General features: G+C 44.2%; 1 protein-coding gene across 1 annotated transcript; it reads left to right on the top strand.

The window, feature by feature from the left end:
- The first annotated feature begins 941 nt into the window (after positions 1-941).
- sphkap (SPHK1 interactor, AKAP domain containing) lies at positions 942-25478 on the top strand. Its single transcript, XM_076142741.1, has 12 exons — positions 942-976; positions 3295-3397; positions 4614-4838; positions 15344-15403; positions 15776-15916; positions 16654-16918; positions 17571-20955; positions 22079-22240; positions 23225-23308; positions 23598-23644; positions 24029-24216; positions 24679-25478. The coding sequence occupies exons 1-12, from the start codon at positions 942-944 to the stop codon at positions 24823-24825; spliced, it is 4842 nt and encodes a 1613-aa protein (XP_075998856.1). The 3' UTR covers positions 24826-25478.
- Positions 25479-25734: the final 256 nt, after the last annotated feature.

The raw sequence follows: 25734 nt of genomic DNA, 5'->3' as shown, positions 1-25734 counted from the left end.
TTTGTAAAGCACAATATTATGTGTTTATTTTTGTTTAATTGGCTCCTTATTGGGTTCTACAAGTTTCCAAAAGGCTCAAAGAGCTTCACAGACCCAGTGGTCCCTGACCCAGCCAAGAAAAAATACCCTGGAAAACTTAGTTTGAGGAAAAAACTTAATAAAGACAAAAATGCAGATGTTTAGCAGAACAATAAATGCATCAAATGAATCCTGGTGCAGTGTGTGGATCTCCTGAACACAAATGTAGTGACTCTGAATCATATCAGTCTATGCTCCAGTGAGGACAGAACCATGATGGAAGAGCAGATTAAGGGTTAACTCAACTCAGGTCAACAAGTGGACTGGTAAGATAACAAGTACAGCCCCGAAAATACTTCAATCATGACTGAGAAAGGTGTGGAAATATGAAATACTGTAGATAGCAATATTCCTGTATCGCTTTACTTTACTTCTATAATACAATACATTTGCACAAATATCACATCAGCAATATCGTATTATGTGCTATAAAGGCAAAGATGGGTCCTTTATTTAGTGTGTTGATATAGCAAAATAACCGCGTACGTGCAAGTGTGTACAGTACCGTGCGTGTGTGTGCGTCAACATACGTGCACACTCTCCGTCTCCATGCCCCCTCGCCTGCGTCGTGCGTCTCATTGTGTTTGATCCTTGCGTGGCTGCTGCTGTGCCTGCGCTCGGCACCGGACGGACGGACGGACAGACAGACAGACAGACAGTCACTGGCTCCATCACAGCCCTTCACACTGTCACGGTGAAGCGGCTCGGGATTCCATCGGTCCTCGGTCGGGGGGGGGGGATGCGCGCCTGGACCGGAGAGTCCCGGGGACAATTACGCGTCGCGGCTCTCCGCTTTCCATCTGTATCAACCCGGCAGAGGACATCATCAGGACGGCGGAGGAGAGTTGGGCTGTTGGACCGGGATGGCTGGAGCCAAGTGCCTTCTGAAGACGCCGAGGTAAGGAAGGGAAGAGGCTGCTTCCAACCGGAGTAAAGACCGTTACAAATACGCGTAAAATACACGCAATCATCATCATCTTGTCTGAATGACTTCATCGCTGTGTGTGTTGACTTCAGCTCTGACTCACATACTAAACTATAGTCATTTTGGTGAATCTACGCTATTTGTGTTGGAATATGTTTAAATGTACTGTTACGCTCTATAGTTTAATGTAGAGACCGGAAGGAGTAGTGCGCCATATGTCCTATATTCTGCATTTAACGACACCGCGTTATTATTGTGTGATGTCCTTTGATATGCATTGAGTCAGTGTGTGTTTATGTTTGCCTGTGTTGCGGTAGAGGCGCATTCTCTGCGTATAGACGTTTTAACTTGTGTGGCTGATTGAAATGGCACAATAGTGTTTATTTCAGAGGTCATCGCTCACATTTTATTGATACTCTTTGCGTTTAGTTTGGATGTTAAAACCACAAACCTAAACGTATAACTCTATAATTATTATCTTCAACATTATTTGAACCAATTATGACACGCTCCAACCCCCATGGCGCCCAACAGTTGCGTGTTTGTGTCAGCAGTAAGCCCAGCGGAGCGTTTCCAGTGGATTTAAAGCTGTAACTTCGTTTGTGCGCCATCGTTTCAGGGGTTAATTATATCTTCACGCCGGGATGATGCCTGCTGGGAGCCCGGGAGCTCTCCAACCTGTCAGTCACCGATGGAAAGGTCGTTAGAGAGGTGGTCGTGCGTTACGGATCTATATCTGGCAATTTCAGCGACGATTACGCAACATTTGCACATCACATTTGTGCGCTTTTTTACTTTTCACTTTCATTTCTTCACAGTGTTTTTGGCCTCTAATTGTCTGCTAGGATCTTTACTGCAGAATTGCCTCAGCCTGTGTGTGTGTGTGTGTGTGTGTGTGTGTGTGTGTGTGTGTGTGTGTTAGAAAATTGTTACGTTTTCCTGTCTGTGCCTTGCACATATTAAAGCTCATCATATCTCACCATCTACACTGCATCTGGCAGCATCTGGAGCTTAAAGCGTGTCCAGCCGCTCACAAACACTCACACACACACACACCGACACACACTGTGCCATGCTGTGACACAGTTCCATACATGAGGCGTGTTCATTAACAGCACATAGATACACTGATCCGATCCCCTCAATGTTTGAAAACGTTGTGGCTTCACTTTGCTTTGAAATGTGCGGATTACAGGAAAAAAGCAGCTGCTCCTATTTAAACATGCATACCCATCCTCTTTATTCCCCAAATTGATCCTCATTAATGCCATTTCCCGATAAGCTGCCGTGTGGCTTATCTCAGTGAAAGCATGCACAGAGGATAATGAAGCCTTCCTGTTTTGTTTGGGTTTTTTTTGAGGGGGGGGGTTGTACGTCGTTTCAGTCTCTGCATAGTCTGACAGACGGCCAACGCTACAGTTCATTTGCATGTATTTGTCTTGCTATAAATGAACATGGTGCTCATTTTAAAAATAGTCTTGTCCAAGTCGGATTCAGGCTCGTCATAGTTATTGATTTTGCTGATGATGAGCATGCATTGTGTGTGTGTGTGTGTGTGTGTGTGTGTGTGTGTGTGTGTGTGTGTGTGTTTGTGTGTGTGTGTGTGTGTGTGTGTGTGTGTGTGTGTGTGTGTGTGTGTGTGTGTGTGTGTGTGTGTGTGCGTGTGTGTGTCTGTTTATGTAACCCTGCAGAAATAGCTGAATTGTAGGACGCTGCAGGCTCTCTGGGGCTCACTGGTACTCTTTAGAAAGATTCCCTAATGGGTTCAACCTGTTTTGCCAGAGAGATTGAGAGTGTTTGTCACGATGCAGTTCATTCATGAAGAGAAGTTTGTTCGCACAGCAAGGGCCAGTTACTCAGCCAGCGCTAATGTGATTAAAAACAGAGTGGAGAAGGAAACTGTTTGCACTGTTCAATAAAAGATGGTGGAAATGAACTGCCGAGGCGATGCTGACCCTGGGTACTAAGCTGCTATGGAGTCGGTTCAGGAGGAATCACCTGTGCTTGGCTCCAAATGTTGAAATGATTGTTCTATTTTTGTTTTAGTGTCCCAGTTTAAATGCGTATATATGGTATAACCTCATCCCTAACTTCATGTCTCAGCATCATGGTGGGAGCTGTCTGGTTCACATGATCAATAAGCGTCATATTTATATAGTACCAACGGTTTTTCTGCTGCCAACTGATCTGCTTGATCTAAGCCCTCATTACTGGCTGCAGAATCTTTGACAATCTGGTAGAAAGACTTTCCCCTGACAAATTCTGCTTTCTCTCTCTTCTTTTCCTCACAGTAACTTCCAGTCATCCGCCATGTTTGAAATCTCTGAGTCCGTTGCGGCGGAGGCAGGCAGCACAGAGAGCACCATGGCCTCGTCTATCAGCGCCTGCAAGAAGGTAAACACTCTGTCCTCTGCTCCGACCTCCTCTCTCCATCTCACCTAGCTGTTATTTCACTCAGTTTATCTGTATGTGTCTCTCCAGCAGTATGAGAGCGTTTCATTTCCTCCTCCAGGGTGCCCGTGGCACATAGGGGAGGTGTAACAAGAGAGACAGCAAGGGCCCCCATGTCTGCCCGGTTGATTTATCATCTCCCAGTGCCAGAGAGACACGAGGGCAAATAGTACAGATCAGTGGGCTAAGGAAGGCTTGATTGAATTACCTCTCAAAGTGTGTAAAGCTGTGTTTGTGTGTGCTACAGTGTTATTGTTTGTGATGTCTGGGTGTGTCCGTGTGTGTGCTGGTCGACTTGTGGATGTTTCCTATTCGCCCGCAACTCACCATCTTTACGTACCTTCACGTTGCGCCCTGTGGATGCTCAGGGTGCAGAACATGGGGTGAGGTTTCACAATTTGGCCCCCGGTTGCAGTGAGCCGAGCCAGCCTGTGATATCATCATACTCACAGAGATCAGCTGGGCCAACGTCACCTTCACCTGGCCAGGGGCCGCGACAGATGGTCCATCTGAGGGGGTGCAAGCATAAGGGGGCGGGATCTGTTTATCTATAAATACAGCACAATCTTTATAACACAGGTCTAGTATACATACAAATATTATAAGGCTTTTGAAAAACTCTAGATACATTCCAATCGTACAGTCCAGAGGAATAGTTTTGCTCTTAGCATGTCATTGTAAATAGGTTAGTTGCAGATAATGATAGATGAAGCAATGATCTGTATAATGTGTATTACCATACTGTATAATCTTTCTCTATATTCATTATGTGATAAGGGCCCCAAACCTTTACAATACACAGGGAAGTCAATAAGCTATCACACTGAGGTCAGAAGGACAAAAACACTTGTCCATTGACGCAGCTGTGTGTCATGAGGGTTCATCCTAAAGGCTCCATCAAAATGCCCCTCCTGGGACAAGACAATATATCACATTCTGTATGTGTAATGTGTGGTGGCTGGTTGGCTGACAGCTTATGGATTGTGTGCATTAGCCACTCGTCCAGGAAATAAAGATTCTGGAGAAAGGTCAAACGATGAGGTCAACAAGAGGAGGCGAGAAAATAGAGACTGATGCGAGAGATGCAGGCAAACGGATGACTGCGGAGAGAAAGTGTGAGTGCTGCTGGAGCTCAGTGGGGTTTATCTGTGCCATGCAGGTGCTGTGCAGTAACAGCGTGCTGGACTCCTCCGACTACTGGCTGAGGAATGACAAAGCCCTGTGCAGACTGAGCCTGCTGGACGACACCGCGGAGCTCAGCTGCAACACAGTGAGTAACACACACTACGCGCACCGACTTGGCAACAAAGCCGGGCCGTGTCACGACAAGTGCGGCGCCTCAAAGCTCCAGGAGGCTGCTTTGGCTCGTTGCCTCAAAACGAGAGTAAGAGCAACGCAAGTTTAATGTGGTCTGTGCACTGACGCTCTGCGATATGACATTTTAAACTGCACACTCATACATTTTCCTTTGAGTGGCTTCCGGGGGTTGAAGATGCTGAAGAAAGGGTTTTTGCAGCAGGGAGCCCTATTGTTTGCCGAATTTACCCTTTTCAGGTGAATTGCTCCCCTGGTTCTGTTTAATAGGCAGTACTAGAGGCAACAAAGTGATAATTTGACTTGATTTTTATGGATCTTTTTTGTCATTGTAAGCAGTAGCAGATCCTCCCCACGAGCTCTGCAAGTAGTGAGAGGAATAGAATACGAACACATAACAAAGACATGAAAGAAGAACTATTTTCTGGCCAATATTTGACGTACTGGTCTCAGAAACACCTTATCCAAGGAGCTTTTGGGAGATGTCGACACAGTCTGTGTGCAGGTAGTGATGCTCGTGGGTTCAAGGGTAGAATGTCAGGATCTATTACCTAAAAATACAATTTTAACATGTGCACACAACCCACAACTTGTGCAGTAATTCAAGTAAATGTGTGAAAATGAGATATCGCTAACATTGAAAGAATTTTGTGTTTGCATGTATGAATATAAAATATATTTTTGTAGCAGAAGCTCTTTCAACAGATTTAGATAATGAGCGCTCCAGTTTTAGTTCCGTTGGAGCTCGTTGAGAGCAAATGTAATCTCGGCAAGCTGAACATAATAGAAAAGGAAGATGGCTTTGGTTGGTGAATATATTTCTATTGTTCAAATTTCAGTGCACTTAGTGACTCAATAAACATTATTATTACATCGCTGCTCTATGTAATATATGAAATACAGCAGCACCTTGCCTCTCTCTCTCTCTCTCTCTCTCTCTCTCTCTCTCTCTCTCTCTCTCTCTCTCTCTCTGTGCCTGATGGGAGAGTAGCTGCACCCATGCTGGGTCACACAAGTCGCCCGTCTGCTCCTGCACTCCGTTCTTATTTTTATTCTATAAGGTGTTTATGCCGGTATGTAGCTGTCTTTAAATCAGACCTTTGGTTCATTCAAAACTCAAGATATTCATACTGAACAAGTCAGACAAAGGTGTAGCCTTTCACTTGAAATAGAAACATCTGCTTCTGTGGACAATTCTTTTATTATTCAGTTAAAATAAATGTGTCCTTGTGAGTTCTCACAAGGACACAAATAATTGAAAAGTAATTGGAAATAGAGAGAATGGTAAGAATAGTCGGTAGTTATTCCGAGTGTCTGTTATTCTCGGGTCAAAGGTCAGACTCCACACTAGAGCAATGTGGTCTCGCCGACAGCTCTCGATTCCGCTACATGGATCGTTGTCGTCATCGATCGCTTGGCAAATGACTAAGAAGGAGAGGAAAGAGCGATCAAGAGAGAAAAGAAAACCAGAGAGGCTGTGAGCTTCGGGGCGAGCAAGTGTTTAATCCTCTCTCACTCCACTCTGGGTGGAATGAGTCACCTTCGATCGCTCCGACTTTTTAAATAGCGAGTTGAGTGCAAATTGGGGACTATTTGGCACGTTTCAGTTGTTGAGAGGCACTCATTTGTTAGTGGAATGGAGAGAAGTGTTTTGTCTGCTGCATCATATTTAGATTATGTGTAAATTGAACATGACAGGTCTTCCACACTAGTTACCAGCCTCGTAAAGGGTTTGTGTTGAAAGAGTGTGTCGCGACGCTATAAGCCTTATATTTACAGCTGGGAATGATCCTTCTGTTTCATTGTGAGAGGTCTTAAGATGATATTGAACGAGTAGCAGCTTGTGAGCGTGTTGATTTTCACCGGCTCTTTCCTGGAACATGCACAGAAACACTGAATCTGTAATGGAATACTGAATTTCTTAGAAGCAAAGCCTGTAGTATGTGGACAGCACCAACACTCACTCACTCACTCACTCACTCACTCACTCACTCACTCACTCACGTATTCAATAATTTGAAAGGATGCCAACATTCTGGAGCTCATTAAGCGTGTGATGTAGAGAGTGGTGTCAAATTCTTCACCCGCTGTCTCTCATCTAACATTGAAAAAAAAGCCTAATCCTGAGATATCCATCCAGGGGAGCCTAATAATAAATCTGAGTTCCATCCCCCTTTGCGGTAAAATCAATTTTCTCACCTTTAACAGTGAAATGGCTCATATGCTCCCTCCCGATTCCTCTGCTCAGCCTGCGAGTGCGACCCACACCTCTCGCCATCAGAGACGCGACTCAGCGGCGCGGCTTTAATTGCATTAGCTGCAGGTCATTTTCACAGGTGTGGATTAACTCTCGTCTTATATATTCCCTTTTCTGCATCGGAGAGTCGTTAAAACCACTTTCTGTGGAAATGTCCCTCAGTTTTATGATAGTTGAGAGGCAGTTTTATGGCCGTCCCACTTAGTGTGACCACCATAGTGCAGGACTAATGTTTTGATAGAGAGGCGGCATTAATAGTAGGTGATGAAGAGTGAAACAGAAATTGCAAATCATGTCACGGATACGATCGCGTCTAGCTGCTCTTTCTTACAGAATAAGTGGCAGCATCGAGCGTTGGAAGTGTGTTGGCATTTTTCCTCGAGCGTTCAGGCGTCATTACCAAGGTAACAGAGAGAGAGCAACTTTGAGCGAGTGAGAGCAGTTTGCCAAAGAACAGCATTCTCACACCGTCATGTCACACCTTGTAAGCGCGAACAGCCATGTACTGAATTGAACATTGCTAAATCCCCCAGACACCAGCTGCTCTAGGACGAGACGTTTGCAAAAACACGCACAACTGTCCCCGCTATGCTCACCGTCCATCTCCCAAAGCCCGTGTAGACATATTAGGAGTCTACTGTCTATTATCATGGATAAGGAGTTTGCACTTTCCCCCATGTTGGTTTGTCTGTCTTTACTTCTATAAGCAGGGTTAATCAAAGAGATGATACTGATTTTCATGAAACTTATTGGACATGATTGAGGAAGGGGAAGGTTTGACCCAGTTGGCTGTAACAACCATTCACATTTTGGCCTTTAACCTTTGAACTGTAATTTCTTCTGTATGTTCTCCGACAATTTGTAGTTAATAATCACAAACGTTTATATGTAGAATGTCAGAATCAAGCTGGACAGTTAATCCATCTCATTTTTTAATAATATGTATCATAATTGGCTCATGCTGTGTCTCATGCATTAATTAGTCTGATGTAACCAAACGTGATGGACACTTCTCTCAGCACTACGTCTAATGAGTGGTGTTCCAGCAAACACACCCATATCTGCCACACAAATGAAAGTTTCTGAGTTCCTGGAGAAACTGACTGAACATTAACGTGAGTGGAGCAGATGCAGCCCGTTGTCCCGCAGCATCGCTCTCACACTCGGATGTGACAAATCGCTCCTCTGCCTCTCAATTCCCTCTTCAGCTTTTCCAGCTCAGCACAGCTAATCAATCAAACGGGAGCAGGCGATTGATGACACAGTGGCAGAAATGTCTCTGGTTGTGCTTTCGCGGCCTGGAGTGAGCCAGGAAACGGGAAGAGGAGTGAGAGACAAGCGCTGAATACTGAGGGGAGGAGCCACACAAATAAACACACACAAATAAACATCACGGTGCTTGGTGAGCAACCACGTGGTCATGAAGCCAGGCATCTCACCTGCTGCCTCTCTTGTCTTGACATTATCTAACCTCTGACACAACAGTTTCAGTATCGAGCAAATCTAGCAACGTATTTAATGTACAGATGCATTTAAAATCGGAATCATGGCGAACCAAAAGAACCTGGCGAACACAGAGGTTTAGTTTAGATTTTGGTTCTTGCCTCTGAGATCAATTTAGCGACCAAAAACAATCAAGGCCGAGTGTTCACATAGAAATATTCAGCCTGAAATTGTTGCCATCAGATCCCGGCCTTAAATAAAAGTCTCATACTTATTATCAAATCTGAGCCTGCAGATCAAGGGAATTAAAAGGAAAATATGGGACTAAATGATCATGAGAGATTATGACCGATAGAATTAGTGCAAAAAAGAGAGAGAAACTGTATACTTCATTGAACTACACACATAGTTGAAACAAAACATTTGTGCTGCAATATTCCCACACCAAACTGTGTGTGTGTGTGTGTGTGTGTGTGTGTGTGTGTGTGTGTGTGTGTGTGTGTGTGTGTGTGTGTGTGCGTGTGTGTGTGTTGTGTGTGTGTGTGTTTTAGAGGGAATAGGTCCAAACCTGTTAGTGTGAAAGGCCAAAAGCTAAATAAAAGATAAAAGTGGAGGATTTTCTCAGTCTGGCTCCGTCAGCCACCTTTGGCTGCGCGGTGTTGTCATCTTTGATCACCGGCTCATGTTTTAATGCATGAAGTCAGAGGAAAGTGTCATGTAGGTGTGATAGTCACGCTGCGTTTCATCACACCCCTGAGAGATTTGACAGGCTAATCATTCTGAAGACAGAGATGCCACCGTTTCCCTCCGAGCAGTGACTTCATCTCTGATTTATTGTATCCAAACAAACTGTTCTCTTTACTACTGCTGCCAGTGAGGGTTTCTCTCATGTCTGTTTGTTTGTTCTAAAAGTTTGAAACGCGTTGATGGAACTTGGTGGGTGCAGGGAAGAACCGATCAAGTTTTGGAGCTGATCACAATGGAAGAAACGTCAGCAAATGTAATGATTTCTCTATTTTTGGAGTTTTATCAAAAATAGTAACACCAATATTATGATAAATCTGGCATATTTATCACATTATGAATGATTTCCCCAAAGACATGTGGCTTCGTTCAAAAATCTGTGCCAAGTGTTCCCAGAGCAGCCTGTAAATGAGAGCTGCAGCATCATCTGTATATTCCACCATCTACTCCTCTCTGCCTGCAGCCTTCCTGCTCTTTGAAAGGACAGCAATCCATTCATCACCGGATTCAAACATTTCACACTTACGGCGTGTGTTGAGTCCTGACCTGTCGTTTCCCGGTCTAAGGAGAGAGAGAACAGAATAAATATGCCACCTGCGGCAGACTAACAGCGGATCAGAGCGGAACAGAAGAGAAACCTTCTGCTTCCTTCTTAAGCTTCTGCTGCTTTTTACCTCCGACTGTCCACTTACAGCTATCCCATAGAAAAAGCTCTGACCAAAGACTGCAACTCGAAAATGAGACATCACCAAACATTATTATTATATTTAAATATATATTAAGGGGGCTAAGAATCATACAGCTTCGCCACTTGGATGAGAGATGAGACGGCTTAAGGAGATAAGACGTCTTAAAGAGATGGCACTTAATTGTCCGTTTTTACTTAGTGTGCAACATGGTGATGCAGCAAGGGTGTTTTATTTGTACGTGTGTGTTTGTGTGAAGTAATTACAGCCAGGATACCGCACATGTAATGGTAAAGGAAGATGGGGATGAGGCATTAACAGGTCCATTTTGTAAAGTGCAACTGGGTTCCACTGTCTAAGCTAAACACTTTAACTAACTTTATTAATCCACACTACTGTGCCATGTTCTCACAACTTGCGGCGGCGTTGGCTTCCGGCTGTTTCAATTTCAATCTCCTTGTACCTCATATTGCCTATTTTACCTCAGGGTCTACATAAAAAGTAAAAAATGTTTGCTTCAATAAAAACAAATAGTAAACATTTTTTTTACTAATCCAGCAGCCTCATTGGGAGCTGCACTTTTCTCCATGGAGGAATCAAACCTTGCCTCTGGAGGAGCTCAAACTTGTTTTCGTCACTTTGTTTCCTATGTCAAAAACACCAGATTAATATTCATGCATTTCAAAGACACAAAAATCAGCCGTAGCAGCTCTCAACTGGCTGCTGGCCATTTTTCATACTCACTTAGCCTAGATTTCGCTTACCCTCCTATTGAAAAATCTATAGATTTCCCTGCCCTGCTTTCACTGCCCACCCAGGGATTTTCCACATTCCCTGGAGATTCTATAGATACGTATCTGCTTTTTCAAGCACAACACAAGTTTAATGTCAAGAGTTGGAACCTCCACAGCAGCTTCAGTTCCTTGATCTTCTTGGAGCCCCAAGCGGAAATTTCATGTGTGTGTTTTGTGATATTTTGTTGTAATAATGTTGCATATTTTACATTTTCTTTGCCAGGCCAGCCACAAAATGTTGCACGGAATTTCCATGAATATTATTTAACATGGTGCTTGGTAGCTGATGTTATGCATTTTGTAGGCATAGATAAACTATAGACTACATTTCGAAGCACAAACTAATGCTGTGTTGAATCAGCAGCAGGCAATAGAAGCACATCAGGTCTCTACACAAACCCACTGTAGCTTGTATGTTGCGTCTTGAAATGATTACAGCAGTGGAGTCTTTCAGTCTTAATGTTGTTTTCCCTCCAAACTTAATTTAAATGAAATGAAACTCAAAATGGATTATAATTGAATTTCACCGGGTACCAGGAAAAGTCAAAACATTTTCCGCTCCAGCAAGCTAATTTAGCATGTTGAAATTAACCTTCCCATGGCAGCATTATTACCTCCTAGACTTGGATATTGTGGGACTCTATGCAGAGAGGGAACAAAGATATTCCACAGAACATGACAAGCCTGTCAAGCAAAGCACTTGAAGGCATCGCACACTGTGTCACTGCATGGGGTTAAGTTGATAAAAACACGTTGTAGTGTTGAAGATCGCCCTGCATCCATAGTTTTGGGTGAAACTATGACGGCCAAAGGAGACAAAAGACAAACATTTTGGGAACCACTGGACTAAAATGCTCAGACTGGAGGAGGAGAAATATCAGCAAGCGGCAGTTTTGATGTACTGTAATTTACATTTTGTTCAGCCTTGGTAGATGTACGAGTGCCCTGCAAGTGTAGAAGGTTTATTTGATGCTGCACCATTAGAGCGGCATATGAGGTGAAAAAGAGAAGCTTGTCTCAGATTTGGTCAGGGGAATCACAGAAGGAAAAACTCATGCAGGAATTATTCAGGCAAAGGGGAACTTTGACTCTATGTTTGGTTGCAGTGTAGGAAATCAAAGCATAGTGTGGCATAGTACCGTTATAATGCTGTATGTAGTTCAAGAGAAAGCTTCTCTGTTTGAATTATGAAAAAGAACAAAAATAAAAAGCTTGAATTTAACAAAAAAAGCTAGAGGAGAGAGGCAGCTGTGTGGGGGAGGATCAGAGTGAACGGAGGAGGAGGAAGAAGAAGAATGGTGCTTTTGGTGGACAAAGGATGTTTGTTAAAGTTTCCTGTATTTCAGTATCAGAGAGAGAGAGAGAGAGAGAGAGAGAGAGAGAGAGAGAGAGAGAGAGAGAGAGAGAGAGAGAGATTTCACTGTCCCAGTTTATTTATGCATAAAATCCTATTTAGACTTGGATGTGCAAAATACAAAATTGTCTGGCAGGCAACTATCTCTATTACACACACACACACACACACACACACACACACACACACACACACACACACACTGGGATCAAGTCCATTACCAAGGTCCGACCCATTTTCAAGTTCATCCAAAGTGTACAGTGTTGAAATCCATCATGTGAAGCCTGGAAACCGGACCTGAATTGCAGTCTTGCAAATTCACCCAATCACTATATTACTTGCAATTTAGCTCAAACCCCCTTGATATATACGTGTATATTTGCACATCCCCACTATCTCAGCGTGAAACTATCCAAGTCAGAAATCCTGAATAATGTTGATGATAATCGTAATCCAGCATTAACATGCTGCGTATGTTATTACCTCCTCTTGTCCACTGCTGCTGAAGCTGCATCCAGACCCCCCTCCCCTCTTCTGGGCCGTTTGATCTTAATGATCCGTCAGCGCAGGTGGTCAGAGTCACCCTGAATTAAACTTTGCTTGGCTGGGCTGATGTGGAGCACAGCTGTGACTCAACACGGGTTGAGCACCAAGTGAACCGACAAAGTGCTGAAGCAACCCGGATCACTCGGGATTTGAGTCAACATGACTACACCTGAAGACATGAATCTGGAACATGGACCTATCAGGATGTTTAACACAGATGGTTACTTTTATCAATTGGCACAGTATTTAAATTTTACACCATCGGATGCATACATTGTAGAGTTACTCAGACCGTCTGCGTCCTAGTTTTCCTTTGTCTCTGGCCTAATTTGTGTCCCACCTGATGGTTATGAGGTCATTCGGTGTGTCTCCGGGCAGTGACGACTGACCCTCTACTTCCCAAATATAGAACAGGTGCCTCCTTGCTATAACTATCTCGAATGATGAAATTGCTTCTTTTTATTCTCAATGTCAAAAACACCAATCCTTCTGTTCCCTTTCCTTAAATTTCACGTATCTGCATAAAGGCAACACGTTACACTCTACTTTTCCTGGATGATCTGATTTAGATACCGTGCAGCTGTGTAGTAACTGCATGGGAGCTGCAGGTGAGGTGTCAACACGTATGGAACCTGATTGTGTGGGAAGTGTGTTTCCTGATGTTCTGAGAATTCAAATGCCATGTATTGTTCTTTTCATCAAGCAAATGACAAGAACAGGCATCTGTATTTGGCTCCTGTCACTGCTTTGGAATAATCTCGTGTTGTATTTGCCTGATGTTGACATTTCATAGCCATTCTGAGAGAAAGGTCCTTGCAAGCACTCGCAAAGTTGAGCTGAATAATAGACATGCAGATGAGTAAAATGTTTGTGCTTCTCTTTGACTAGATTACTGCTTTGGGAACAGGATAGGAACAATGGAGGAGGCCTGGCACTGTTTAAATAATCGTTAGAGGTAACAAATGCAGAGAGAAGGATGAATGAGATTTGAGAAGTGCTTACTTGATCAGGGTGACACACTGTGATGCCACTCAAACATATTCAGATATTCTCTGGTTGTCGCTGCCGTTGACTTCACATTTTCCCCACTTGACTGGTTCCCTTTCTGAGCGGCAATCATCACATTAGACTTGATTGTTTGGAAATATTATTTTGGACCGCAGTAGAGCAGATTTGAAGTTTGAGGAGGAAATTGGCTGATTCTGAATGAAGGACACTGCAGCTCATCCGATCAGGCTTCCCAGAGAGCTTTTGTTGTTCGCTGGTGCAGCCCTGTGTTAATCTGACTTTGACTGTGATGAAGCAAAGCCAGTGTTTTTCTTAAAAAGGTGTGGAAAAATACAACATGGCAATGTGTTTTCAAAAATAAGCTGGAGTTTAATCAGCTGCGGTTCTTTCTGCTTCACTGTCTCGATCCTCATATGGATGGAAAACAGATAACATGACATATATGCCAAAGATGAAACCTCAAGAAATTTAGTATATGCGTTAATCTAGTAGATGTTAATAAACAGCTCATTATAAACAGCACATAGTCTTTGAATAATTTAATAACAGGACATAGACTGTTCTCTTTTTTTGACATAGCTGTAATGGAATTCAAAAGTAAAGTCCAGTAACTTGTATGTGTTTTCTTACAAGCACTGATGCTTGAACACCAAACACACCTCAAGTGGATCAAGCAGTCAGGCAGTGTGGAGGTGTTTTGCTGGTCTGGAGTTAGAAAGGGGGAAGAAAGTGGCAAGTACATAAAATAAGAGAGGAAGAGGTGAAAGAAAGACAGCGGGACCCACTGTGAGTGTTTTGCATTGAGGAGCTGCCTGGGTGAGTCATCGTATGAGTCACTTTGAATAATAATGACAACCATGGCAGCATTTAGAGGGAGAGGAGCCGCGTCCCACACACAACACCATGTAACGGAGCAAAAGACTTAGCCATGCGGAAAAATGAATAGAAAACACAAATTTCTGTGGAGTCACCCAGACTAGTTGTGCGTGACGATGCTCTGGAAATAGCTTGAATGAATGAAATGGTGAGGAAGAGCACTGCGGAGATGGACATTGAGGTGACCGGACATCCCTGTTTTAAGTTGCTTTTAGTGGCTTGTCCCTGGCAGAGATGTGATGTGAGCATGCCGGTGGGGATGCGTATGCCTTACACATAGACATACAGAGAATGTGTGCAAGTTAAAACTAACCCCTGCCTCTAAACCCAACCCCCCTTCACTGTGCTGCCGGAGCCATGCTTTATCCATTTAGTCACGCAGGACTAAAATGGCCTCTGCCAGCTCAGATCAGGGACTGTGTGTTACAGCATCAAACGAACATTGGATAGACTCCCTGTACTGACACGAGGACTCCATCACAGACCATTACACCTGGACCTAGAGGTGAAGATGGGTGAGCTCGGTGAAGAAAGAGGGCCAGAGTGTGATGGGGACAGAGAAATAAATGATGATGATTTACGGGCTGCTGTTTGCAGAGCCTGAGCGCAAAGAAAGTAAATTGTGAAAGAGGCTCTACCGCAGAGAGACCTTACTCTGGCGTAAGTACCCAGGCACAAGAGCACAACATACAAGCTAAATGTTGAGTCCCATGAGAAAAGTTGTCATTCAGTCTCATTTGTGCAGTCTCTCACAAAGAAATGGCAATGTAGTACCAGCACTCTGTCATCTTGAACACTGTAGCTCAGTATGTATGATATAATCCTCCTTAAATACTCGCTCATTATCTGTCTCTGTATCTCTCTCAGATTTGCTTTGTAAACCTGGATCATCACAAATTGGACCATCGTGATGATAAAAGCATCAAGGTGAGCAGAATCCTCATCTTCCCTCTTTTCCTTCCTTCTTCTCGTCATCTGTCTGCTCCCTTTTCCCTTCCTGCCCACTTTTCATCTCCCTTCTTCGTGTTTCACACATAAACACCTGCTCAGTTGCCATGGATTCAAGATCATTAGCCAGAATTACAGGCTTCATTTGTTTAGATAATCTACCGATTTGAGTTGCTGCTACTTGCAGGGGTGGGCAATCAAAAATAATTTTGCATGGTGCAAGACTACTCGCAGGAAGGATTACATCATTGCAGTGTAACAGTGTATCTGGAAGCATAGACACAAGTACATCATGTTCTTTTAAACTGCTTTTATTATCATGTGACCGCGTGCTTGGCATCTCTCCAGCAGAAATTGGCATCAGTTTCTCCAGACCTGCCAAAACTTGTGGAATCACTAACTGTCCACCAGCCCAAGGAAAATGAGATCCTACTGCTTGGTGGTCTTGAAGCCACAGACACTTGCCAAACACGACCACACATCCCCTCACAGGTGAGTTCGGAACAACGCATTCAAATCCTTGCCTTCCATGTTTGCAGAGGAAAAGTGTGTGGTGTAAAGCTTATTAAAACCATCCACTGAACGAAATGCATTCATCTTAACTAGAAACTGTCCCCAATTTACTTTGATAAAAACCTCCCCACATCATGAAATCACCTGATCAAGATGTCACAATTCTATGAAGAAACTGAAGCTTGTAAACAACTGAAGTCATAGCAGATTCATGAGCCCATCTTCTTCTCTACACACACATATCAAAACATGGGTAATCTCAAACAGCTGTTTAGCTAAAAATAATAGCTATTGAATAATCCTAAATTAATCATGGTATTATCGTTTATTGTTTTAGTGCAGCTTTTCCTTACCAATGGTGACCCTTTTTTTTGGCCTTTTATTGAGACTCTTGAAATACATTGTTAGCAAAGCCCTCTTTGAGTCTGCAAAGCTTGCATGTGTAGAACGTATAATTTGACAAAATATGACAAAAAAGTGAAGAAAACAGACCAAGTGAAATTCACATATACAGCAAACCTGGAGGCTTTATTCCAATGTTTTTATATCACAATTTGTACTTAAAGCATGTGTGTATGAGTCTGTGTTGAGGCATTGCTTGTTGATTATTGGCGTATAGCTGTACATGTGTGACTTTGTGTGCATGTTGTGTGCGTGTGTGTGTAGAAATGTCGGTGTGTGCATGTGTAATAGATATCTGTACGTGTTTCTTCCAGGGCCAGCAACTGCGTAACACAGGCGTGTGTCTGGTTCCGTGTTCAGCGCCGAGATGCTCAAGTCAACCTGGCAGCATCATCTTTGAGCTCAACAAGTTCCTGATTGGGCTGCAGTGGGGAAAGGAGAGACAGATTCAGCACGGCCGAGCTGCTCCACAGAGAGTAGATGATGACACCAATCGCTCCATCTCCTCCATTGAAGAAGACTTCCTGACTGCATCTGAACACTTGGGAGATGACAGCGAGGACGACGGCTTCAGAAATGGTTTATGTTCTACATCACTTCTTAGATAGAAATTACAAAAATACAGAGACCTATGACAAAATGATGACATGTATGCATTGCAATGAGCACATAAGACACTTATAAACTTTAAACAAAGACAAATACTGAACATGAAACAGTACACAGCTACCAAGGGGGTCACAGGTTCAATTGTACTAAAGTGGAGGGGTTGGTAACAGTAACCAGTGTGTTCTTTGCAATCTTGACACATTGAATCACATGAACTGGGAAAACAGCAAGTACATTCCGCTGCATCTTTTCCCCTACATTATTCAGAAATGTCAAATGATTTTTGTAGTATCCCAGTCAGGTTTATTTTTACTGTGATGAAGTCAGATAATTGTTATCTCGTGGAGTTGCACTGCAGCATATACAGGTATACACATAACATTTATTCCACTCACAAGTGTAGGTGGATGAATGATGACATACATAAATAAATCTGAAACTACACAGCAGAATCCAGACACAGCCCAGTAGTTGTAGTCAGTGAAGGGTTTCACATGGTTGTATTAAGTTCTTGTTGTGACACTTTGGTCTCTAACCACCATAGGCATTTTTCATTCTCTCTCTCTCTCTCTCTCTCTCTCTCTCTCTCTCTCTCTCTCTCTCTCTCTCTCTCTCTCTGCAGAGCCAGACAGTGGTGACCTGGCAGAGAACTTGGTAGAGGTTGCACAGAAACACAGCGCCAGACTTGCATGTCAGAGGGGACAGCTTGTCCATCATCAGAGCAAGGAGCAAGACTCTGAAGTGAAAAAGGAAGAAGCTGCGAGAGCCTCTGACCACACTAAGGAATCAGCTGGCCACTACGCCACCAACCTGGCTGAGTCGGTGCTGCAAGATGCCTTCATACGGCTCTCTCGAGATGAAAACTCCTTTGTGTCTGAGGCTGCTGTCAGTGTGTCTCTGGCTAGCTCCAACTCCAGCGGTCGTCCGCAGAGAAAAGAACCTCCTCAACAGCGCACCTGCTCATTTGAACTCCCTAAGATTGTCATAGTTCAAAGCCCAGACAGTTCTGAGGCAGCAGAATGGCCAGAGACCCAGGTGTCCCATGTGCCTGAACAGGATATCACTGCTAAAGCCCAGCACATGCCAGAGAGTGAGACACAAGCTCACACCACACAGCGAAATGGAGGACACTCATCCAGACATGTTGAGGTGGCCTTGGCTTGTGCTGCTAACATCATTGGCACTATCACCTCCCCACAGCTGACAGAACAACTCAACGTAGAGTCAGCTTCAGAGGAGGACACAGAGGAAGAACTGCTGGAACCAGAGGAGAGAGGTGACTACTCCTTCTCCTCAGCCATGTGTGGCATGGCTCAGGTGGCCGGGGCTGTAGCAGTAGTCGACCTCACAGAGGAGTCGGGGGAGGGTGGCGATTCTGACGGCGATTACAATGATGTCTACACAGCATCCCGGGGTCTGATGTCTGTCGCTGAGGCTTCTGCAGCCTTCACCATCCACTGCAGTGTGGCAGAGGGAACCAGTGTGGAAGCATTTCAAGCCAACATCGCTGAGGTGTTGCATAGGGAAGCAGCTGGCGTGCTGACTCAACCACAAGGCTACAGGAGCGTAGCACACTTACTGGAGACCACTCATAAAAAGATATTAGAGGGCATCACTTGTCCAAAAAGGTCCAATATGGATGAAAGAGAAGTGGATGACTTAATTAATGAAATGGCAGAAAGTCTCTTTAAACATGCTTTAGAAAAAGCAAAACGGAAAAAAGAACTGGAGGGTCCTGGCAAAGAAGTCCCCGACCTCCAGGAGTTCTTGAATGACAGTATTAACAATTTGTTGTTTGAGCTCCTTTGCCTGACCCATAAGAAGATCAGTCACATTTCCCGATGTGATCAGGGGTCATTTGAGACACAGGAAGGTGATGCTTGTGGTAGAGAAGATGTTACGGCCAAGGAGAGCAGGGATCCACTCTGTCAATTACAAACTTTAGTTGACTTTAGCCACTTCAATAATGGTGGACGCTGTGGTTTGCTACACTGCATGGATAAGCAGCCCATGATTCCTAGGCTGAATGAGAAAAGTGTTCAAGAGGAAAGAGATCTTCCTGGATCTCCCTCATTTGCACGGAGCAAAGAGCAAAAACAACAGCTATCATGCCGACAAGGTCAGTCTAACTCTGCCTACCTGCCTGCCAAGGACTGCTCTGACTACAAGGAGATGCAGCAGAGCAGTGGAACCATCAGGGAACCTTTGAGTGAAATCACACTTTACAGCACAGAGAGGAGGGGGCGACCAGGGACGGGTAGTGACAGCAGACAGGCCTCCCTCAATCACCAGTCCTCCCTCAACTCTTATAGCTCACTGCTCACTTTGAGAATGGATTCTGAGTCCAGAACACCTATTACTTGCTATGCTGATGACCTGGCTACTACAGTGGTGTCTATGGCTACAGAGCTAGCTGCCATCTGCCTGGAGAACTCCACCGGTAAGCAACCATGGTTCTGTGCTCTTACGGGGACATCTGAAGAGGGGGCGGAAGCCTACCTGATCCCTGCTTGCCGCACAGTACTCAGGAGGAAAGAGGGTCAGAGCAGCAGCTCTATCTCCAAGAAGCATCGGGCACCACGCCTCAGTGAGATCAAGAGGAAAACAGAGGAGCAACCAGAGCTGATGGAGCGTCTGGTGAACCGGGTGGTGGATGAGTCTGTCATCCCTGATGAACCCCAGGACCCTTTTGCACTTTTTGCCTCTGAAGTCACTGCAAGGATTATGAACTGCCCTGAACTTAACGTTGTTGACACCTCTAAAGCTGGCCAGCCTCGCAGCAGACTGCAGTGTGAAAGGTGGAGCCGGGGGAAGGCATCTAGTTATGAGAGCATTCCAGAGGAAGACTCAGACCCATTAGGCACACCCAACACCCTGGGCCCTGGCAATCGCTTAGGTCAGAACCTGAGTCGGGGTAGCTCGATCTCCAAGCAGTCAAGCTGTGAGAGCATTACAGATGAGTTTTCACGTTTCATGGTGAACCAGATGGAGACAGAGGGCAGGGGGTTTGACCTTCTGTTAGACTACTATGCAGGGAAGAATGCCAGCAGTATTCTAGCTGCAGCTGTGCAACAAGCAGCAACCAAGAAAAATGGGCACCTTAATGTCAGGACCTCATCCTGCCTGTCCAAACAGTCCAGCACAGAGAGCATCACAGAGGAATTCTACAGGTTCATGCTCCGAGACATGGATAAGGAGAACAAAGAGAATGGAGTTGTTAAAACTAGGGAGTGGAGCAACAGTCTGTTCCCACCGTCTCCGAGAACACCCTTCTGTATCAGACAGTCCTCTGTCCCAGATCGGCGCTCCTCAGACTCACGACTGACTGTTAATTCACCAATTAAAGCCAACTCGTTCGATGGATTTGCTCGCAATGTGCATGGAGACACGTTAAATATCTTCCCGACCAACTCGGTGTCAGCAACAGGATTGTGCAAGTCAGACTCCTGCCTCTATCAAAGAGGAAAGACTGACCGAATCACTGATATGTTGATTCACGAGACCTGGTCCAACTCCATTGAGTCTTTGATGAGAAAGAACAAGATTATTGCTGATCCAGAAGACAGCCTGGACCTGGAGGCTGCAGGAGAGTCCCAGCCACATGTCCAGCAATATGCCAATCGCCTGGCAGCCGATATCGTAGATATTGGCAAGTCTGCTCTTGGGGGGCAGCAAGATGCATCCGGGGGCATGCTTGGGTCACATTCACAATCGCACATGCCTGTCTGTGAGAGACGAAGGGGGTTTAAACAATCCCGTCCATGTTGGAGCAGCTGGAGCAAATCCAACCATGAGCAAGCTGGCACGGGGCCGGCATCTGGGAATGGTGATGGCGACACAAACCGCATGAGGGGCCCGAGGGATGTGCCACTGATCCATATTGAGGGGGATCAAAAAGATGAGGAGACCCTGATCTCCTTTCAGAGTTCAGGAGGAATACCTCAGGAAATGCTGTCAGAGGTGTCAGCCAAGAAGCTTACAGACAGAGCGCCGGCTACCAGCAGCAGGTAGGTAGCAGTCGGAACCACTCCACAATTCCCTGTCGGGCAGATTTTCATAGCTGATAAAACATAGTTGACAAAAAACTTGGCCAGGCTGTGAATCACATCGTCTGCGTGAAAGCTTTTAGTGGTTTCATCTTTTAACCTACTAAGTGGCTTCCCCCGATTCATGTCAGTACAAGCTCACGTACATGAAAGATGAGGAATCACAATATGGCTTTAGTTCAAAGCTGCTTGAAAGCTTGAGAAAGTGTAATCGCAAGTTTTCAACATCAACACTATATAATGTATATTAACATTACAATTAATTTCCTGTGATCTCTTTTGACATATTGGTCACTTTTGAAACATTAATAGGTCTCTATGGCCTTTCTTTGAGTACAGCCTGGCATTCTGGTTTGACATTCTTGGGGTGATAAAATGGAGCGCTTTGTACAACGGATCACAAATTAATATTTTAAATGTAAATAATGCTAATGTCCAATGGAGGTATACATATGACAAAAGTGAAATTATAATGTTCAGAATCAGTTGTGATTTGAGAATCATCCCGTAGATTAAGACTGACTATGAGCTGCAGGTCCTCACCAAACAAAGTATTCAATGTTGAGTGAAGAGACCTGAGAAAGTGCTCAAATCTCAGTAGAGCTTACGGGATGTTTTTTTTTAAACTTTACTTTCCTTATAGTGCACACAATCTGAAAACGAGTGCATAAGTTTACCCCTTGTGTCAGCAATAAAAGCAATCACTTACACAGTCAATAAAACCTGATTTCCCTCTGGAGTTGTTGAGGATAGCAGTCCTCAATCATCGGACTTTGGCTTAATATAATGCGTTTTCTGAACACCACTGGTAATCCTACATCGCCTGGGGATGGGTTGCGGTTAGTTGATGCATTTAAGTAATTGAAAGGAATTAGGTTTCATTTCATACAGTGCAACGTTTTCAATTTGTACGTTGTTATTTCTATGACCTCTGTTTTACAGATTTTAAAGTGCATTTGAGTTTGAACAAATTCAGTATTACATAGGTAAATCGTGGATAAAGAAAGTCAAAATGGACACAAATAGCCAATTCAGCAGGCATTGTGATGGTCACTCCCACCATCTTGCGGTTCGCTCTCCCCAGCAGTGAGAGGGACAGGCCAGCTGTGGCGGCGGCTACAGTAGAGAAGAGGGACAAGCGTTCTATGAGTGCTAGCAGTGAAGAGAGCATGGGGAGCTGGTCCCATGTGACCCCTGAGGATGACCCCCACGAGGAGACCAGTAGTTTTATCCAGCTGAGTGAGGGGTCAGTAACCGATTGATCATACTGCTCCGAGTACTGCTCTGCCCACCCTCACCCCCGTTCTCATTGGCCCATCGCTGCTAACACTTCTGCTCTCCTGTGCCAATGCCAATTTACTCCATGCAGCTGTAAGAGTGCAGCCTGCTGAGGCAGTGTATGGCAGAGAGCTTTACGCCACAAAGCACTCTCCATGGTTCACTTGTAGGCCTTGACCCTGCTTTTGAACACAACGCACTAACCAACAGGCTGCAGCGGTACAGAGCTGTGACCTCTCACATAAAAAGCCTGTCGTTCAGGACATCTGCCACATCATTCCCTGCTTCATCCAATTTTCCATTCCTCTTAGCCCCTACACCAATTGTCTCAATTTCTTTTAGCCTAAACTCACTGTTCTGTGCTCACTACAATGATCAACCAAACACTAGAATGGGCCTTACTGGGCCATAAATTATGGCATTGTAATGGAGCAATTAGCGATCCAAACCTTAGTGTGGTAACAACACGTTTTGTTGCAAATATTTATGGAAGTGTCATAGTGTGTAAGGTTACAGGGGAAAGCTGGGGTGGCTCCATGCATTCTGTGAGGCAGTGTGTGTTGCTTCACTAACCACAAGGCTAGCTGTGTGCACAACCCACTGAGCTTTGCAACCTCTCCATCTACCTCTTTACTTTACCTGCACCTCATCCCTTATCGATGTTGTGACGTAAGGGCGTTGCTTCCTGTCCACCTCCATAGTGTTACCTCCCTCCGAGGCCCCTCATCTTCATCTCGGACCAGCCATCCAGCTAAGTCATCAGCCACCCACTGCGAGCGTCAGACTCTGCTGCAGCTTCTATTTCTATGTTAATCACCAGCTAATGAGCAGCATGGCCTGCATTGCTGCACCTGGTTATTATTCTCTTCACAAGTCAATGATTGTGTCGGATGTCTTGAGACAACATGTGCCTGATGCTGTCTGTTTTGGGTTTTTTTATTGGTTTATACAGAAACGGGACCAGTAGTACATCCAGCCTGGGCCTGGCAGATCTGGATGCTTTTTCTGACGTGCCCACTCAGAGCACAGCAATCAGGTACCTGTCACACGATATGGAGCTGAAATATTTCTCATTACAGAGTCACTAACGCTGGTAATGTTTTCCCCCATGTAAAGTATAGGCTGCCAACACTCATCCTCGTGACACCATTATTCAGTCATACACTGACAATATCACACAGTATTAGCAGTCAGTATGTAGGACACCTAACAGCCTACAGTCTATCTATCTATCGTTTTATTGCCAGCAGTAGTATCATTACAGTCAAAGGTCTTGTATATTTGTATGGAAAATAACAGAACTGTAATTGTTGTTGTCTTCACAGTGAGGAGACAGAGAAAGGTCTGACAGGAACCAAGGAGAATGTCTTTGGTAAGTGCAGTGATGTTTTATTACTCATATACAGTACTAACTCTCTCAGCTTTCACATCTCTCGAACATGAAGCCTATTTAAAACAACTTAATAGCTCCTTGTCAAAGTGATGTTCTTTGTTCAATGACTTATACCATACCAGTGTGCAAAGTCTTGGCACGTTGGCTTTGGTCTTAAAATGGTTTGTAAAAAATAATTATGAGATTATTGTGTTAATTTTGGTGAGTTAAAGTACTCAGGTCCCATTTGCTGTCACACAGGTGACTGATCTGAATTTGCCTTGACAAACAGGGAAAATGCTCTTTGAGAAAGCTGTCAAAGGGAAAAATATGTTTTTAAAAATGCCCCTTATACTGTATGTCCCCTCCCCTTTGGCTTTACAGAAAGCAGTTCAGTGAGGACAACAGGGGTCAGTGGCAACTACTTCAGGGAGATGTTGGTTATTAACTGTGACTTGGACCCAGAATGCGTGGACTCAGAGCTCAGAGTTGCTCTCCAGTGGATCGCTGCCTCCGAGCTGGGTCTCCCTGCTCTCTACTTCAGGAAGCCCAAAGAAAGGAGGGTAGCAAAGGTAGGCACATATCTGGCAAGTCAAATATCAGCACTGAGTAAAATGTTTGATGAACTGTTAAAATATCTCTGTTATTGGCATTGTTTTGTGGCAATATTGCATGAGATGTTTGTATTTTACGTGTTTCGCTGCACTGTCCTCACACCGAATCACATTTTACTGTGATCTGAGCCACTGTTTGGTGCACCGGCTGCAGGCAGGGTGACCCGTGGAAGATCATCTCCCTCCGGAAATTTGTGCTAAATGTTGACCCCAACATGTCGGCATGCTGCAAGGTTGCAAAGTACCTACAGAACTGAACTACATTTGTAATGACACCGATCAGAACCAAGGTTATCATGAACTCAAATGGAAAAAAACATTTTGTTTAAACTGAAACCAAACTCAAAGTGTAATCGAGACACAAAAACTAAATTGAAATTAAAATAATGCACTCTAACAATCATGTGTTTGTTCTTTCAGTTCCAAAGGGTGATCTTTCTGGTGTCTCAAAAGGCCTGGCGGATTTCAGATTTGTTCGGCGCTGTGGTCCAGTTTTGCAGCCTCCACGACAAAGAGGACGGCAGTGCTCTATCCAGCCTGTTCGACTGGCTGTTGGACACCCTTTAAAGGTTGACGAGCCTCCTCCATCGACAAGCAAAAACACACACTCTCGTTAACATACGCCCAACTGTCCCCAGCCAACAACACAAGTGTCTTCTACTGCAGGATGAAAGAGCACAACATGACATATACATACATACCCATCACTCTCACCCACTGCTGTTTGTTGAAATTGTGTTTATTTCTTTGTCAGCCATGAATGGACAAGTCTCCCTTTAAGAATTCATTTTGACTCACGATTTAACAGCTCACAGCAAATTGTCAGTATACAGGAAGGACATTCCTAACCGGAGTGCCGTAGCCTTTAGAAGATTATAGTCAGCAGGTTTTAACTGCTTCAGATGTTATAAATACTTATTACTTAATACATATTTCTCACAGCCAACATATGTATTTATGTATTTATTTATTCCAAATGAACACACATGAAACAACAAGGTAGGAAGTCTGGTTGAGTTTTCCCCTCAATGTAACATAACTCACTCAGACCTTTTTTGTATAGAAACTATGATGTAAAAGAGGCTGTAGAAATATGAGCCCAGGAAAAGTCCCTTAGAAGTGCCCATTTGTTTCACGTAGGAAATTTGTCCATATATGTGTTGTTTTCTGGCCAACATACCCACTTCTGTTGTGACCTTGAAATTCTGTTGGGAGTAAGTCTGTCATTTTGTCCATGTTACTTGAGAACTGTCTATTTTGGATAGCTGTACATACTGTAGATTGACAATTGCTGCACCTTGGAGTAGTGGACTGCTCTCTTTAGCTTTTACTATGTCAGGAAGGCAGAACAAGGTTTGATATGTTGACTTTGTATGTGAATCTGGTCTCTTCGCTCCTCTTCTTAGTGGTACTCGCGTGTTTCATCAGCATTGAGAAAAAAAGCACACAGTTCAACTGTAAAATCTGTCACATTAG

Source organism: Genypterus blacodes, unplaced genomic scaffold (genome assembly GCF_046128005.1).
Source record: "Genypterus blacodes isolate CSIRO-AG114 ecotype Tasmania unplaced genomic scaffold, CSIRO-AGI_Gbla_v1 ptg000003l_1, whole genome shotgun sequence".
In the NCBI taxonomy this organism is placed as follows: Eukaryota; Metazoa; Chordata; class Actinopteri; order Ophidiiformes; family Ophidiidae; genus Genypterus; species Genypterus blacodes.
Note: the sequence above shows the minus strand (reverse complement) of the source record. Positions and strands in the feature narration are given on the sequence as shown.

Excerpts from the sequence above, each read along its gene's own strand:
- sphkap (XM_076142741.1), top strand. The coding sequence starts at position 942 with ATGGCTGGAGCCAAGTGCCTTCTGAAGACGCCGAG. Across the intron at positions 3,398-4,613 it reads CTATCAGCGCCTGCAAGAAG|GTGCTGTGCAGTAACAGCGT; the intron begins GTAAACACTCTG and ends TGTGCCATGCAG. Across the intron at positions 15,917-16,653 it reads GACCACACATCCCCTCACAG|GGCCAGCAACTGCGTAACAC; the intron begins GTGAGTTCGGAA and ends TGTTTCTTCCAG.